Here is a 19,079-nt window from a genome sequence, read left to right as displayed (position 1 = left end):
ACACAGAAGATGTTGGTTTAAGCAAATACAATTTACAGTTGTGCCAACAAATGAAAATCTTCTGACCTTATTCAACTGATTAATAACCTCCCATGCCCAATCATAAGAAAATAGTCTGTTCTTCTGCAAGAGTAATATCTTATTAAAACCAACCAGAAGATAATTGTGAATGAGTTGGAATGTTTGATAAATATTTTTACTGGTCTTGTGGGCCTCTATTGTATCAGTGAAGAACTCTCTAGGTAAGCAATTCTCTGGGAACATTTTGGTCTAGCACTCAAGACTGGGAAACTTCCTGTGTGTTGGATATTATATGAGGCTTTGCAGATCATTCTAAGAGAACTAGGAGACAGAATTCCTCACTGGGATTGCCATCTAAAGAAGTAGCTAGATAGGGACTTCCCTGGTGGTCTAGTGGCTAAGACTCTGTGGTCCCCATGCAGGGGGCCTGGGTTCGATCCCTGCTCAGGGAACTAGATCCCACATGCCTCACCTATGAGTTTACATGCCACAGCTAAAGATTCTGCATGCCACAAAGAAGACAGAAGATCCCAAGTGCCACAGACATGGCATAGCCAAATAATAAATAAATATATTAAAAAATTTTTTAAATAGCTGGATAGACACTAACAAAATAAATATATGCATAACTACAGCCCCTCAGAGCACCTCTACAGACATTTGAGTACATTCCACATGCCAGGTGCTATTCTAAGGCTTAAGGAGTACAATGTTAATACAGGGAAGGTCTTTGCCACCAAGGAATAGATCTATACATTCTTATGACTTACCCAGTGCGTCATCCCTGACTTTGCTCTTGCCATCTGCTCTGTCTTGATTGTCTCCTCCAGTCTGTCCTGGTTATCTGAATTCTACCCACTTTTTAAGCCCTCCCCTGTGAAATCTCTTCTACCCCAGAGATCTCCTCTTCCTCTGGCTCCTTTGACACTCACTGCCTGCTCCACTTTCTAGTCACACACAGCTGTTGTTGTTGTTCAGTTGGTAGGTCACATCCAACTGTTTGCAACCCTGTGGACTGTAGCACACTAGGCTTTCCTGTACTTCCCCATCCCTTGGAGTTTGTTCAAACACATGTCCATTAAGGTAGTAATGCCATCCAACCATTTTATCCTCTGTTATCCCCTTCTCCTTCTGCCCTTAGTCTTTCCCAGCATCAGGGTCTTTTCCAGTGAGTTGGCTCTTCGCATCAGGTGGTCAGTTTTGGGGCTTCAGCATCAGTCCTTTGAACGAATATTGAAAGGTCACACACAGGCTTCTCTGCTATTGTTAGTTATGTGTTCACCTGTTTCAAAGTTGTCTCCTTATGGGCTCAACTTGTATTTTCTTCATCCTTGAATCTCCTCTACCCTCCAGTGCCTAGTATCATGCTTTGTGTGTATCAGGTTCTCAAAGCATGTTTGTTAACCTGTTGATTTTTGAATATTATATATGCACTACAAGCTTAATGGTTAGGGGGAATTACTTAGTTTAATATGAAAAGAAATATAACCCACTCATCCACACACACACACAAAAAGTGATGCAGTGTCTGAAATCCCAGATTAGAGATTCATGCCTTTGAAAAGATTCCCCTCACTTTCTAAAACAGTACTTCTAGGAAGGACAATATATTAATCAGAGTTTATTTACTTAACATATTAGTGACTTACTAGTTTTATTCTCCAACAGACTCAAGAACTAAGTTGGGTACAGCTGGATTGTAAAACAGCAGAGTCCTTGCTATGTATCAGGCAGTGTGCTTGATGCTGGGGTCCAAAGATGACCACGACCCAATCCTATCCTTGAGATGCTTATATTCTAGTCATCAGAATATTCTGTTATCATTTCTTCAGGGACTCTGATGAATCCAAGCACAGGCAATGAAACAGCCCAACGTGGGGACTGAGGAAAGGTTTCCTGGAGGAGTCATCAAGGCGCATTCCTCTAGGACTTCCCTGTCTGCATGCTTTCTCCACTTCTCTGCTGGTAAACTCTTACAGCTGCCTCGAGACCCATCACAAATGCCACCTCCTCTGAGAAGCCATCCCTAAGCCTCACAGGCAGAATGAATCCCTTGTTGTATGACAGTGTTTCTCACATCTTATTGTGGCAATTGATCCTCCCTACTCTTTCCTCTAGCCCACACGGACAGTGAACTCACAAACAGGGGCCACTTTCTAATCACGTCATTAGGGAGATGGGTGAAAGTTGCTCAGTTGTGTCCGACTCTTTGCGACCCCATGGGCTATACTGTCCATGGAATTCTCCAGGCCAGAATACTGGAGTGGGTAGCCTATCCCTTCTCCAGCAGATCTTCCCTACCCAGGAATCAAACCCAGGTCTTCAACATTGCAGGCGGATTCTTTACCAACTGAGCTATCAGGAAAGCCAGGGAGGAGACGGGAGGACCGCTGTATTACTACAGTTGACCGAAGACATCTCGGGCATCACTGGGTCTCTGGCTCAGGGCTGGACTGTGCATCTCCAGCTCTCAAGCTGAGTGCCAGCTGGGATGTAGGAAGCAAAGACTGCCTGCCAACATTAGTGCCAAGCTGCTCAGTGATTCCATTCAGTCCAGTATATACTTAACTTACTGAGCACTGAGTTCCAATAAGAGTAAGAATCCGGCCACCACTCCTGGAATACTTACTGTGTGCCAGGTGCTTTACATACATGATCTCACTGGCTCTGTGTGACACTTTTGTAAAGCGTGATCTCCTTTTACTAGCTGAGGAAAATAGGCTGGGAGGTCTGATTTTGCCAAAGGTCACACATCACTCGGAGTGGTCTGAATATAATGTGTATCTGCCGTGGCCTGCTCCAATTCAATGTGGGGATTAAGTATATCTCCTGAGAGGTGAAAACAAAGGTCTGGGGGTGGGGGGCATACAAAATTTAGGGAATGTGATGAGAAGGCCTTAATCAGAAAAACTCCACCGAGGTCAAGGCAGATCTGGCCAATAAATGAACTGGAAAAAAGACATGGATCTTTAACAGGAGACTTTCTTGGCACAACACAGGATGTACCAACATCTGTTAGCAAGGATAGAGAAGGGGTGGGGGAGTCTTAGATGTCTCACTTTGGGGGGCTCCTCCTGGGGGAGGGGCATCTCCAGCCTCTCACCTTTTCTGTCTCTTATGGAAGAGAAGGAAGAGAGGATACGTGCTCTAGGGTGAGGCATCTCTAAGGTGCAGGTGCTGAAAGTGCATCTCACACACCCTTCTAAGATGGGTGCAGAGAGCCTATCCCCCACCCCCTTACTTCCCAAAGTGGAGGAGATGACCCTTGGCTTCCTCACGAGGTCTTGTCACCTTAGGGTGTGTGGTGGGGGGTGACTTTCTCTCCCAGCATTGAGCAAGGGATAGTTCTTTTTCTTCTCACTATAGGGTGTATGCGTGTGTGTGTGTGTGTGTGTGTGTGTTACTGGGGGCGGATTATTCCTTTCTCCCTCACCTGGGGGTTGGGGAGATGGCACTTTTCCCCTGCTTTGGGAAGGGAGGTAGTTCTTTTCTTTCTCATTCCCGCCTTTGTATGTGTGTGTGTGTGTGTGTGTGTGTGTGTGTGTGTGCATGTGTGTGTCCGCGCGCGCGAGAGGAATGGCTCCTCTCTCACCTCAGGGTGGGGAAGCTGAAATTTCTCTTCGCTCCCAATGGGGACAGTTTCCCTAGCCTCCATCTCGGGTGGGACACGGTTCTTTTCTCCCCCAGTCAAAAAAGGGGTAAGGGCTCTCGGTTCCCCTTACCCACTTCTTGGGGAGCAGGACTGGCTTCCACGCCCTCCCCACAGAGCCGCGCCCAGGTCGCAGGAGCCCTGGCATTCCCCGGACCTCGAGTCCCCAGACCCCGCAGACCCCAAGTCCCCAGACCCCGCAGACGGGAGGCTCCCCGCCAGCGGCATTGGCGGAGAGTCGGGGGCGGTGCCGGCTCTGCGGAGAGGGGCGGGGCGAGGCGATCCGTGGCCCCGCCCCCGGCCCCGCCCGCTCCCTGGCGCTGAGCCTCGCGCCGCCCCGCCCGCCTGGCCCAGTCCTCCCCGGCTGTCTGCTGGGCTCTCGCGCCGCGGACTGAGCTTGGGCCACCTCAGCCGCCTCAGCCGCCTCAGCCCCTCTCCGCCGCCTGCGTCTCGCCCTCTGCGCCGCCCGGCCCCGCCGCCCCGCGCGCCCCCAGCCTCTCAGCCAGATGATGAACTTCCTGCGGCGCCGGCTGTCGGACAGCAGCTTCATCGCCAACCTGCCCAATGGCTACATGACCGACCTGCAGCGGCCGGAGCCCCAGCAGCCGCCGCCGCCGCCGCCCCCCGGCCCAGGCGCGGCCTCGGCCTCGTCGGCGCCCCCGGCCGCCTCACCCGGCCCCGAGCGGAGGCCGCCGCCCGCCCAGGCGCCCGCGCCGCAGCCCGCGCCGCAGCCGACCCCGGCGCCGTCGGTGGGCAGCAGCTTCTTCAGCTCGCTGTCCCAGGCGGTGAAGCAGACCGCAGCCTCGGCGGGCCTGGTGGACGCGCCCGCGCCCGCGCCCGCCGCCGCCAGGAAGGCCAAGGTGCTGTTGGTGGTCGACGAGCCGCACACCGACTGGTAGGTGCCCGGCCGCCGCCGCCGCCGCCAGGGGCTCCGGGCTGGGGGCGCGGGGGCCGCGCGGAAGCTGCTCCGGGGCCCGGGGAGGTGTCACGGCGACGAAAACCAGGGTCTGGGGGCCCGCGGTGAGGACAGGTCCTGCGAGCGCGCGTGCGGAGGGGGCGGGAGGCACTGCTCGGCCTCGAAAGGTGAAGTCTGAGGTAAAACAGCCCCTCAGTTGACTCAGTCCCTCCTAATATGCTGGAGCTACTTTATCCAATAGGGAAGAGTCGTAAGAAGTAGTTCGTTTTTTTTTTTATTCTTTCTGAGGGGTCGCGGAGGGGACAGACTTTTCTGCCTCTATACATCAAAAGCTGAGGTGAAAAGGGTCCCGAAGCCCCGGAGGGACATTTAAGGCCAATAAAATGGGTTCTGCTTTATGAAGCCGGGGGGTGGGGGGCGAGTAAGGGATTAAAATAGGTATTTTGAGGGGCGGGGTGGTGAGGTGGAGAGGGCAAAGGTAATTTTTCACCTGTTCGGTTGAAGGCTGATGTCAGTATTGACATCAAGGTTGACCAGATCACAGACGTGGGAGCCCAGGTATACACGGACCTGTACAGCACGGGGAAGTCGTTTAAGAATAGTACGATTCTTGTATTTTGTGCAGCCCCAGGTGTGTGAGTGTGTATGTGTGTGTGTGTGGGGGGGGGGGGGGTCGGGATATGTGGCTTAATAAAATCTTTTTTGGAAGGGGGTATTAGTGTTTTGGGGTGGAAGTGATGGTGGCTTTTTCTAGTCGAAAGGATGATGACCGAGGTAAAATATTCTGGATCATTAAAGGATCACAAATAAAAAGAGATCTGCCTTAATGCAGTAGATGGGGAACTTAAACAGTTTTTTCTTCGTTTATTCTTTTCTATTTTTTAAAAGGGATATTCCAACTTGGAATGGTGAAGGTTGGGGCACTATGTGACCTCTAGTTGATAAAAGCACGAATGAGGTCTGTTTAAGACAAATTCGTTAAAAGAGGTTCTAATTTATGGAGGAGGAAATTGACCCAGGGGCGCACGGTTGGGGTGGGAGGTGATAGTGGAATTGACTGGTGAAGGGCTTGAAGAAATGAAGAGGTGAGGGAAAGGGGTTGCTTTTTCTTCTGGACCATGGAAAGGGTTTCATTTTGGGTTTTTTTGGCATGTTTGTTGGTGGTTTTTCCTTTCCTCACTAGAGTTGGGGTTGGAGACTAGACCTAAGTCTTTCCTCCCAAGAGGCAGGCACAGAGGGACCACTGAGCTATTTATCTCCATTTCCTCTTCTGACTTCTCTGGTTTTCTCTATCATTTTCTTACTGGGAGACCTACAAGGAGAGAGTGCTGGCGTATGGGTGATGAAAGTGAGATGTAGATGTGGAGAAGCCCTCTTGCTGGCCGGTAAAGGCCATTCTAAATAGTCAGGACAGCAGAGTAGAAAATCTAAAGGGACCTTTGTAAGGAAATGACAAAGACACAAGGAAGAGTGTAATGGGGAAGGTAAGAGAGTGTACAATGGTGCCATTGGCAGTTCCCTATGAGAATTACTCTAACTCAGTTCAAAATCAACAAGTGCTTATTAAATGGGAAGGAAAGGTAGCTAAGCTTTTTGAGCATTGTTATATGACAAACCTTGTACTAGGCGTTCAAATAGATCTCTTGTCAAATTCTTACCACCAAACTGAGGCTTAGAGAAAGTAAGTAATGTGTTCACATTCAAATGGTAGGACTAGAATTTGAGCTTAGGCCTATTTGACTCCATTATTGCCACTCCGTTATATTACCTCCTATTATTATTATTTTATTATTAGTAATATTAATAATTAGCTCCCTCTAGAGGCTAGGCAGTGTACCTTACAGGGAACTCAGACTCTAATTTGAGAGACAAAACGGAAACATAAAACAGTTAACAAAAAGGAATCTAGAATAATTAGTTGAGACTAATGTTTCAGGCATTCAATAGATGTAATGATTAGTGAGAATTAAAGTCATTGGAGAAAGCTTCACAAAGGATGAGTCCTGAAGAAAGGCCAGGAAAAGGAGGGGAGAAACGAGAATGAAATCAGTGCTTCATTTTTTATGCAAGAATCTGATCCTCCTGTACACGCTCCTGCTCTCCTACCCTGTTGAAGGCATTTGTTTTGGGTCTAATTACCAGTTAGGTACCCACAGGTAGGAAGATACTCATTTGTATGGGTATGTGTTTATAACTGCTTCAGTGGCTTGAGATTTGAAACTCTCCTTGGGTAGTGTTATTCTCTAGGAAGACTACTTGCCTGGCATGAACCACAAAATTTACCTTGCCCTGGAGACTAGACTTCTGATGAAAGTAGTAGAGGCCATTTTCCTATGGACTGACTCCTAACTGTTTTCTCTGAGGTAATAATGTTGATTTATTAAAACTCATAAACCCAGTTTGAATCTAGTGCTTGACAACAGTTCTGTGCTTCTGTGTTTCTGTGCTTAACAGCAGTTCTCAGACTTGCAGAGTCTGTCTTCTTTTAAGGTGTCTGTGTTTGTTAAAAACATCTCAGTTAAATATTGCTGAGTCGTTTTATTGAAAAGTTTCTATGAGTTAAGAAGCAGATGCCTGTTTATGACAAGCTCAGTGACTTCAAAAGGTATTTTTTGTTCTAAAGGTTGATTTTAGTAAATTTGTCTCACAGTTTAAGCTACCTACTTAGTATTCTGTGAGCCAAGTGTCATACATGCCTGATATTATTTTCTTGGTGCTTGAATAGGAAGTCAAAGTATAGCCTCCCTGTAAAATTTAAGAATTTTGGTCCCATTTGAATTATGGAGTTTTAACAAGTATTTCAATAATTGGAAATCTAAAGAGGGGCTTAAAATAGGCAGCCTTGATACACAGCCGATTCTTTTGAATTTCTATAGCATAATTGTGGGCAATGGAATTTGGGGATCTTATCACTAACCAGGTTGGTGGGAAAATTGGAGGGTGTTTCTCTCTCTCTCTCTTTTTTGCTTGAAATGTGTTTTCATTGGGTGCCTGAGGCCTTGAGATTAATTGCACATTAAAGAATCATTGAAAAATGTTTCTGTTCCACTAAAAAGTGATATCAAGCTCATTATATACCTTTTTAGTTAATTATTACTATAATTTATAATAATTTATTTTAAGAAATTACTATTATATGATAATAGCTGTATTAATATATAATAATATATATGTATATTGTGTGTATACACACACACACACGCACGCACACACACATGCCTGAAAATGCGTGTTGTCTTTCACAGTTTGTACCTGAATTTGAAGTCCAGTTAAGACTGCATTTTAATGACCTTTGTGCTTAAACAAGGAACAAGCATCTAATTGTATATATTATTTTTTCTGTGTATTATATTCTCACTGGTTATGAGGTAAGTTTTCTCTCAGATTCTTTGCTGCCTCTGTTCCTGTGAAACTAATTCCAGTGGCCAAGTGCTTTTTCAACATCAAATGTCTCAGTGTTTGAATTTGAAAATCAGGATGGTATAGGTGTTCTAGGGATTATCTAGAGTATCTAGAGACTGCAGATTGGTAAATCCACAGATGTTTATTGAACACCTCTGTATAGGATATATATGCTAAGAAAAATGAGACATAGTACCTCTCTTCTAAGATCTTTCTGTCTGGGTAAATAGACAAGATAAATACATTTTTAAAAGTTTCCAGAAACTTCCCCTCCTATTAGAACTATGGTTCTTGGATCAACAGAGGTGGCATCAACAGGAGCTTTTCTTTTTATTTTTAAATTTATTAAGGGATCATTTTACTACCTCGATGGACATGGGTTTGGGTAGACTCCGGGAGCTGGTGATGGACAGGGAGGCCTGGCGTGCTGCGATTCATGGGGTCACAAAGAGTTGGACATGACTGAGCGACTGAACTGAACTGAACTTACTACTTCTACTTTTGTCTTTGTTGTTGTTTTTAATTTTTTTAATTATGAAAGTATGATAACGCATTTACAGGAGACTTGGAAAATACAGAAGATTCCACTATGTATTACAATTATTTTTTTAAGTAGATAAATGTAAGATTTTAGTTGAAGTTTCAGTATCAAACACTCAAAAATTAATAGAATGAATATACAGAGAAACAGAAGGATATAGTAGACCTGAAAAGCACTATGAACCAATTCAACATAATTAGATGTATACAATTTTTACACAACAACAGAATTTGTAGGAACTTACAATTTCTATGTAAATTCCCATAGACTGTAAACTGGGAGACACTGGAACATATCTGGGGACACAAAACAAGGTGCAAAAGTTTCATGGTCTAAACGTATTAAAATCATATGGAGTCTGTTTTCTTATCACTATGGAATTGTGTTAGAAATCAATATCAAAAGATATTTGAAAATAATCCACATATTTTCAAGCACAATGCACAACTTAGCCATCACATGTCTCAATAAAAGACTGAAAAAAACAGAGGGTAATTGCAGAGAAGAAAGCAGTTAAATGAGAAATTAGTATCAAAATGAGAAATTAGTATTAAAGATACTTTAAACAAAATCCCATGTATTTGGAATTAAATGTCTACTTTTAAATGATGGGTGTATCTAAGAAGCCATAACAAGGAAAATTAGAAACTATTTGTAATAGAATAAAAATGAAAAGAGAATTTATCAGAATTTGTTGCATGCAACTGAAGCTGCTCAAAGCAATTGAATACAGTATGGAGTCTTGAATAGGGCATGAAAACAAATAATGGACACTAGCATAAAATTTTGTGAAATTTGAACAAAATGTGTACTTGAGTTAATAATACTGTATCACTTTTTAATTTCCTGGATTTTTTTCTTTTTTTACAGCATAGTATTTCTTTATATTCTCAGAATTGGGTTGGAAGTTTCAAGCCTCATTCGAATTTTTTTCAATCACTAAGAGAATAAATTTTCTTTACTTTTATCGGTAATACTAAATGCCAAAATACATAGAACTATATCAAAGTTTTATGTGAATATAAATTAGAAATCTAGCATTCTATTCATACTAAGTAAAACAAGTGGAATCAAAATGTCATAAATTGTTTTAGCTAGGCAAAAATTCATAAATTTTCTAAAATATATATATTATACATTATATAGGCTTCCCTGATGGCTCAGATGGTAAAGAACCCACCTGGCAATGCAGGAGATGTAGAGACATGGATTTGATCCCTGGATCAGGAAGATCCCCTGGAGAAGGAAATGGCAACCCACTCCAGTATTCTTGTCTGGAGAATCCCATGGACAGAGAAGCCTCTCAGGCTACAGTCTCTGGAGTCACAGAGTCGCACACGACTGAGTGACTAAGACACACACACACACACAGGCCTTATATATACATATACATATACACACACACACACTACCTCTACTTTTAATATACTTTGGGCATTAGGACTTGCTTATTCTTTAATACACAGCAATATTAATTAAAAGGCACAAATAGACAATGGTTAGGCAATGAACTTGTCTAAAGACTGATGGGCACAGAACCCTTCTTAAGCAGGAGCTTTTTGAACTACAGATTATCAGGTCCCACTTGACGCCTACAGAATCGTAATTTGCATTTGAATAAGACCTCCAGGTGATTCACAAGCACTGAATTAAAGGTTATGTGATTAGTGCTAAAGGTGTGGTGGAGCGCCAACTCCGATCCTTTTTTGAGCCACTGCTGTATGTCATGTGTGGTGCCACGTTCTTTACAAATGTCATTTAATTTCCACCACAACGGTGTATTGTATTGTGGATGTTTGAAAGAGGGAGAGATGGATGTGGGCTAGAATGGAAATAGTGAGATTTGAACTGAGCTTCAAAGGATTTAAATCAAAAGAGACAAGTTGGCTCAGTCCAGACAGTGGATGGCGTAAGCAAAGAGCACCAGTAGAAAAGAGGGAGACCACCATGAGACCAGCTTGATGTGTGATCTGGGAAGCACGTGTTTCCATTCTTCTCTGGTCGGTCTTTGGGCATTTCATTAAGAATAGGGGAATTCAAAGTACAGTAGCCTGGACCAGTGCTTGTGTGTAATTCTAGAGAAATATTTGAATTGAAACTTGGGGTGGGAAGCTCAAGTGAGGTCTGAGGCTTCTCTCTGCCAAATGTTTTATCGATATGTCCTGTTTCTAATACAAACATACTGATTCCATAGAATTTTATTGTTCATAGCAACAGTAGCCTATAGCTTAGAATCCTAAGTTTTTAGAGCTGTTATATCATCCAGATTATTTTATAAATGAGGGAAATGTGGATCTGAAGAGGCAAAGTGGCTTGTTCAAGTTTACTGAGAACTAGGATCTAGAACTTCTAAGTCTTTCTTCTAAGCCCAGAGAAATGGAATGGTTTGCCCAAGGTCAAATAAGAGGTTAGTGGGAGAATGGAGACCAGAATTCTCATCTTCTCACTCTTTAATTACTCTATCAGTAGATTCCTTAAATTTAACCCTTTTACTCTGTGAAAATTCTGTTGTGTCTTCTTCTTTTAAGGAGTTATTGTGGAGTTGTGAATGCTTCAAAAAGAACCACTTGAGCATAATATTGCACTGTATCTCCACCAATAATTTCACTATCTCATTTGTGTTATTGTTGTTTCAGCAAAGGTCATTGTAAAATGATTGAAGGAGACTCTTAGAGCCTACTCATCAAACTCCAACAGTATAATAAAGTTAGTAGGACTGTAGTATTAGGATGACCTTGCTCCCAGGGACGCATTTTTACCTTAGTGTCCTTGTCTGCCTAAGACTGTTTACTGTCTTTTTGTACCCAAGTTCGGAATGGAGGCCAAAATAGCAAGTTTCCCAGAATCTCATACCTTCCCCTCAAATTTACAAAAGAGTTAACTGGGATATGTTCAGTTCACTTGAGTGTTTAAACACAAGCCAGGTGCTGGGAATATAAGATTAAGTTGGGCATAGGCCTTGTCCACTGAGATCTTCCAGTCCAGAAGGGGAGAGGACAGACATTTAAGTAGGATTTTAGTATAGCATGGTAATTAGTATGGATAAGATACTGTAGGAACACAGAAGAATAATGTTGTGGTTAGAGGTGTTTGTACCACTACTCGTTAAAAATGTGCCACTGTCGAGCCTGATGGAGAAGGAAATGGCACCCAACTCCAGTATTTTTGCCTGGGAAATCCCATGGACAGAGGAGCCTGGCAGGCTACAGTCCTTGGAGTTGCTAAGAGTCAGACACGACTGAGTGACTAAGCAGCACTGAGGCTCTGCTCTAGAACCCGGAAACCACAACTACTGAAGTCCTAGGGCCTGTGCTCAGCAGCAAGAGAAGCACCACAGTGAGAATCCTGTGCACCGCAACTAGAGAGTAGCCCCCCACTCAGTGCAACTAGAGGAAAGCCCAAGCACCAACAAAGACCCCGCACAGCCAGTAAAGACATAAGTAAAAAGTTATTTTAAAACGTGCCACTGTGTATTCTTAGTTAAACCACTTTGCATCTTTGGAGTTTGATTCTCTAAACCCTGTCAAATGAGAACATGGACACAGACATTCTCCAAGATCCTTTACAGTGCTGCGTTAGTTCCATGTTATCATTTTTGTGCATTTTCCTTTCAAAGACTTTGGCTCTATGATTTGTTCTATGTGGTAATGCTTGCAAACTTTTGAAAGAGGAGGCATAGGTCAGTATATGGCTCACATGTCCTTGGATGAAAAGCTCATCTTCAAGTACTCCCCTTTCAGTACCCCTTTCTTACAGCATTGCTACCATGTGGTTCAGTTTGGTTCAGTCGCTCAGTCGTGTCCGACTCTTTGCGACCCCATGAATCGCAGCATGCCAGGCCTCCCTGTCCATCACCAACTCCCGGAATTCACTCAAACTCACGTCCATCGAGTTGGTGATGCCATCCAGCCATCTCATCCTCTGTTGTCCCCTTCTCCCCCTGCCCCCAATCCCTCCCAGCATCAGAGTCTTTTCCAATGAGTCAACTCTTCGCATGAGGTGGCCAAAGTACTGGGGTTTCAGCTTTAGCATCACTCCTTCCAAAGAACACCCAGGACTGATCTCCTTTAGAATGGACTGTTTGGATCTCCTTGCAGACCAAGGGACTCTCAAGAGTCTTCTCCAACACCACAGTTCAAAAGCATCCATTCTTCGGCACTCAGCCTTCTTCACAGTCCAACTCTCACATCCATACATGGCCACTGGAAAAACCATAGCCTTGACTAGACAGACTTTTGTTGGCAAAGTAATGTCTCTACTTTTGAATATGCTATCCAGGTTGGTCATAACTTTCCTTCCAAGGAGTAAGCGTCTTTTAATTTCATGGCTGCAGTCATCATCTGCAGTGATTTTGGAGCCCCCCAAAATAAAGTCTGACACTGTTTCCACTGTTTCCCCGTCTATTTCCCATGAAGTGATGGGACCAGATACCATGATCTTAGTTTTCTGAATGTTGAAATCCCACCCCCCCAAAAAGGGGTTGATCCTGTAATGCCCACTGTGTATGTTTCCTCCTCAATAATGGGGACTTGTGGTTGAATTTCTCTCTCCCTGATATATAGAAGAACATTTGAATACATATGTTGAAGTGTTGGCTAACTGCATTTATTTCTTGATCCCTGCTGGGTGCACTGTGTTGCACAGTTTGCACAACATATTCATACCCATTGTCTCATTTTATCTTCATGATGATGAACAAACAGGCTCATAAAAGTAGTTGCTTGCCAAATATTAAATAGCTATTCAGCTCTCCAGCTCGTTGTTTTTTGATGCGCATGAACACCCCATGCTTGCTCTTCCTTCCCTTCTGGAGAATAGCTATTGTGCTCTCTGCCTCTTCTGCTCTCTCAGCCTGGGCATGAAGATGCCTTTCTTTTTTCTTTCTTTCTGTCTAAGACCTTTCTTCCATTCTACTCCTCCCAAGCCCAGCTTTAATCCCTTTCCAGGACATTGTGTGTATCTAGTTCTTGTTTAGGGGACCTAACAACTTTATGAAGTAACTTGAGCCTGATTTAATCTACAAAAGGAGGCTTGGGCTTTGTGGGAGTAAACTGGAAATCCCCTCTCTCTATTGTGGACTTGAATCCTTGGAGGGGCCCTAATATTAATAATAACACAGCTTAAGACTGTGTTTTATTTTATACCTCCAAGTTTTAGTGATATAGAATGAATCTTCTGTCGTCGGACCCTGTGATGTGCCTCTTGGGACACCTATGGATATAATTCCCTCTTCAGTCCTATCACATCCTGAGGCATAGCTGATGATGAGAATTTAAGTTCTGTAGAGTCCTAGGTTTACTAACATTTTAATTCCTGAGGAAAAGGACAGCAATGAAAGATTGATCTGCTAATCAATTAGCGAAGAGCTAATAACTCCAGTTTGTTAGTTTCCATGAAGACTACAAAATAAGTGAAAACTTGGAATTAGATAAATTATATAATGCATGCTTTCACTTTTGAGAACTTGTACAGAATCTTAGGGAAGACAAAATTAGCATTGTATAGTGGAAAGATCATTGCAAACATTTAAAATATCTGGATTCACATCTCTCCTCTGCCATGTAACTTTTTGTTTCACCACAGGCAGTTTAACTGTTGAAGCCTCCTTTTCTATTTCAGAAATTAGGGATTAGAGCTAAATCATTTATCTTCAGAGTCCTTTAGAAATTTGATTTCTAAAGGTGAGATTGTTTGATGGTATAAAGAGTTGTTCAGAGAAGGAAGAAATCACTGTGGGCTGGTAAAGTCAAAAAATATGTCACAGAAGGGCTAGGTCTGACCTAGGCTTTGAAGGCTGAGTGAGATTTGTATTCATAAGGAAGGAGAGAGGCGTTATAGTTAAAAGGAAGAGAAAGCAAAATTACAACAGCAGTAATGCGTAAAATGTGTGTAAGAGAACTTCTGGCTAGTCAGCATATATGTTTCAGGACAGGGAAAAGAGGAAGGGAGGTTTGGATAAGCAGGGTGAAATGATGACAGGAGAAATGATAACAATAATATCTAATGTATTGGGTATACAATGTGATAGGGGTTCTTTTATACAGAAAGTTATTTTTGAGATGGCTTATTTGTAGAGACACTTTATACTTAGAGGACTGTCACATCCATGTCTCATTTAATGTTCCATACAGTAGTATTTGGGCTTTCCAGGTGGTGTTATATGTGTGTGTGTGTACATATGGGGCTTCCCAGGTGGCTCAGTGGTAAAGAATCCCCTGCCAATGCAGGAGATGGGGGTTCGATCCCTGGGTTGGGAAGATCTCCTGGAGAAGGAAATGACACCCCACTCCAGTATTCTTGCCTGGGAAATCCCATGTACAGAGGAGCCTGGTGGGCTACAATCTGTGGGGTTGCAAAGAGTCAGACATGACTTAGTGACTAAACAGCAGCAGCATATGCACATCTGCTCTTTATTTATTATTTCTGATTGCACTGTGGGTCACGCAGGATCTTAGTTTCCCAACCAGGCATTGAACCCGTGCCCACTGCATTGGGAGCACAGAATCTTAACCTCTGGACCACCAGGGAAATCTCAAGGTGTTCTAAGTAAATGTATTAACTCATTTACTAAGTTATGAAACAGATTACTGTTGTTAACCTAATTTTACAAATGAGGAAACTCATAGTGAATTTGAGATTTGAACCCAGGTAGTTCAACTCTTCAGAGAAGGCAGTGGCACCCCACTCCAGTACTCTAGCCTGGAAAATCCCATGGACGGAGGAGCCTGGTGGGCTGCAGTCCATAAGTTTGCTAAGAGTCGGACACAACTGAGCGACTTCGCTTTCACTTTTCACTTTCAGGCATTGGAGAAGGAAATGGCAACCCACTCCAGTCTTCTTGCCTGGAGAATCCCAGGGACGGGGGAGCCTGGTGGGCTGCCATCTATGGGGTCGCACAGAGTCGGACACAACTGAAGCGACTTAGCAGCAGCAGCAGCAGTTCAACTCTTTAGACTATGTTCTGTAATCACTAGATAACAATGTTCCAAATTTCTCCTTGGCATCGAACACGTTGGTGTTTCTTTTCCTCAGTGTCACAGACATGTGTTTTATGTTGAGCAAGGTCTTGTTCTCTTTGAACTTCAGTTTCTTCAACTATAAAGAGGAAATTATATTTCAAAGCGTTCTTATGAGAATCAGTTGACATAAACTCTCAAAAATGCTTAATGTGACTAGGACCTGGGAAATGTTCAATAAATGTTCCATCCTGACAAGCAGATTTTCATAGCAGCTTTGAGGCAGCAGCTTACATATGAGTATTTATAGGAGCCTTCGAGTCAAGTAAGATCATTTGTAGACAGGTTTCTGTGATACTAAAAATAATTTTGAAAAATAGGACAAACCTAAATGAATATTCCTTCATTTTGGTTGGAGTAGTTTGTTGCACATAGTTGAGAAAACACTGATTACTAATGTTTTGAAACAGTCTTGGGGTAAGTTGTTTTTGAGATGGCTCAGTTGTAGAAATGATACTTTAAGGACTGTCACATTCATTGTCTCATTTAATTCTCCATACAGTAGTCTTTGGGCTTCCCAGACAGCACTAGTGGAAAGAACTCACCTGTCAATGCAGGAGACGTAAGAGACACAGGTTTGATCCCTGGGTCAGGAAGATCCCCTGGAGGAGGGCATGGCTACCTACTCCAGTATTCTTGCGTGGTGAATCCCATGGACAGAGGAGCCTGGTGGGTTAGCATCCTTGGGGTTGCAGAGAGCTGGTCGGACACAAGAGAGGCAACTTAGCATGTGTGCATGGTAGTATTTGTGGGGCAGTAATTAATGTTATTTTAATTTACCTATGAAGGAATTAAGGTGGGAAGGTTACCCAAAGTCAAATAGCCAGGAAGTGGTACAGTCAGGACTACCACCCAGGTCTCTGTCTTTGGATCTTGTGTATTTTTCTGTGGGCTTCCTGGATTTCCTGCAGGTGCCATAGAGCTAGCTGGTTAACTAATTTAGTTAGAAACTTGATTTAAGTGAACAATATTATTAGTTATTCCAGCCATTTGTTAAACTTTGTTTGCCATGAGTATTTAGATTAATGATTTCCCTTTAGTGCTACCTTGGGGTTCTCTTGCAGAAACTGTGATTGTATACTGCTTGTATATCTATTAACACTTAAAAGCGTAATACTGTGTGCAGAAAAGTGAGGTGAATATAGTTGATGGACTGCAAACTGGAAAAACCTTTTATAGGAAACAATATGGCAATATCTACCAAAAGCTACATGTATCATCATAATCTTTTTTTTTTTAGCAACACTCACAAGGCATAGCCCCAGGCTCCCAGGGGCATTCAAAGTGTCAGTGATCAGTGTGTCCTGCAATTCGCATTAATTCTGGCAACTAGCTGTGTTTTACATTGAGATTTGAGCCAAGAGATCCAATGCTGAGTCGTATTATAATATTCAATCAAATAGTTCATTTCCTGAATGTATATATATTTGTATATATTTGACAGGAAAAACCAGTGAACAGTGCCATTAAAGATGGTCACAGAAAGGTTGGGGCTGGTATTTATCTTCTCTGGTGAGGTTGGAGCCAAAAGACCTCAAGAAGCACCATGATGTTCTGAACAGCTTTGGAGATTTGTAGTCAGAAGGTCTGGGTTTAATTTAGCCATAGCAAGCTGCTATTCTCTGACTGTCAGTTTCCTCATCCTTAAAACTGGAGTCATAAAACCTGCTCTGCTTTCTTCATAGGATTGTCCTGTGGACAGATTTCAAACAGTAACATCCACAACAGATTTAAATATATACATATTGAAACTGTAGCAACAGGTGGGACTAAGAGTAGATATGAGGAAGAATTCCACACTTAATTTCCTTCTAAGTATTGTCATGGGATTCCCAGGTGGCCAAGTGGTAAAGAATCCACCTGCCAGTGCAGGAGGCACACGAGACATAGGTTTGATCCCTGGGTCAGGAAGATCCCCTAGAGAAGGAAACAGCAACCCACTCCAGCATTCTTGCCTGGAGAATCCCATGGACAGAGGAGCCTGGTGAATTACCGTCCATGGGTGTGGAAACAGTTGAACATGACTGAGTGACTGAGCACACACACACAAGTATTGTCGTGGGCAATTTTTCTATTTAATTAGGAGTAAGAATTTAGGGGAAAAATAGTTTTTTCGCAAGTGTCAGGGCTGCTGATTCTAGTGGGAACTGTGGAAACGGTTAATTCTGTTTCTCCACGTTTCTGCACCTTCCCCCTCCACTGATGCCTTTCATTCTTTGTCCATGGCCTCCTGTGGCCTAGGACCCATTCCAGTGGTGAACATATTTTCTAAAACAAATTTGGGAATGAGGTCTTGTTTTTCAGTAAGAAGATAGTCTGAGAGATGTTTAGATGCTGACATATGGAAATTGGGGGGAAATTTGGGGCTTCCCTGGTGGCTTAGATGGTAAAGAATCTGCCTGCAATGCAGGAGACCCAGGTTCAATCCCTGGGTCGGGAAGATCCCCTGGAGGAGGGCATGGCAACCCACTCTAGTCTTGCTTGGAGAATCCCATATGGGCAGAGGAGCCTGGCAGGCTACAGTCCATGGGTCACAAAGAGTAGGACATGACTGAGCGACCAACACATTTTGGAGGTTGAAGACAATGGTGGTTGCTGATAGGAACTTCTTTGAAATCCAGAGATTCCTGGCCAAGTTGTTGTTGGCTTCCTTATTTCTGAGCTTTTCATTTTCAGCAGGCTGAATTAATCTTTGTTCAATATGAGTTGTTAGTGGTTATTGACAATCCCTTTTTACAGGTTTTTGCATTTTCCTAGAAGGATCTGGAAAATAGAAAAATCTTCTGTAACCCTAAGTAATGAACAGTGCAATTTTAACATTAAGATAGGAGGAAAACGAGAATCATACTTTATTGCCACCCACTCACATGGCAAGTCTACTTCTTAAAAGAAAAAATTATCATGACTTGGCAAAGAGGGGTGAGATCAATTTTCCTGTAGCCCCTGGATGACTTATACAGTCAGATCAGGCTGAAAAATGCACTGACCTTAACTTTCACCCTGGAAGGAAATTGTAGCATTTGTGATTCTGTAATAAGGCCTATGTTTAAGTAAAAATGTATAACGTATTACATACGTCAACTTGCATATATCGTCTCATTTAATTGTCACCTTAACCTTGTGAGGTAAGTTGATATGGTTGCCTATTTTGATTAGGAAACCAATGCTCAGAGAGAGTGTGGTTTATTTAAAGTTATAACATGAAACAAGTAGAGCTGTATCTAAAATCTAGATTCTTCTTTCTCCGCACCCTTCTCTCCTTGCTCAGTGTCCCTTTCTCCACGCAGCTAAACTTTCTGAGCTCTGCATTAGTCAGTTACGATGCTCTTGCTTCAAAGCACCAAGGACGGATGAAAGATTGCCTAAGCTGAAAAGAGCCTGTATGGTCTGTGACAGGTGCTGCGTAGGTTGGTTGAAAAATAACTTAAAGATTGTCTCCTTTCCCTACGTGTTTTTTGTTAATGCTTATAATACTCTGATGACTTAGAGTCCTTCTGGTGCCTCTGGTATATTTCAGACTGCTTTTAAGTTGTC

General features: G+C 43.1%; 1 protein-coding gene across 1 annotated transcript in view; it reads left to right on the top strand.

The window, feature by feature from the left end:
• Positions 1–4,000: 4,000 nt before the first annotated feature.
• LOC129635594 (synapsin-2-like) overlaps positions 4,001–19,079 on the top strand; it is a 38,219-nt gene continuing 23,140 nt past the window's right edge. The window contains exon 1 of the mRNA XM_055558762.1: positions 4,001–4,565. Within this exon, the coding sequence (XP_055414737.1) occupies positions 4,177–4,565 (389 nt within the window). The 5' untranslated portion in view covers positions 4,001–4,176. The remainder of the gene's footprint in view (positions 4,566–19,079) is intronic.

The sequence above is a fragment of the Bubalus kerabau genome, chromosome 20 (genome assembly GCF_029407905.1).
Source record: "Bubalus kerabau isolate K-KA32 ecotype Philippines breed swamp buffalo chromosome 20, PCC_UOA_SB_1v2, whole genome shotgun sequence".
Taxonomy (NCBI): domain Eukaryota; kingdom Metazoa; phylum Chordata; class Mammalia; order Artiodactyla; family Bovidae; genus Bubalus; species Bubalus kerabau.
The sequence above is the reverse complement of the archived record's forward strand: the minus strand, read 5'-3'. Positions and strand labels throughout refer to the sequence as shown.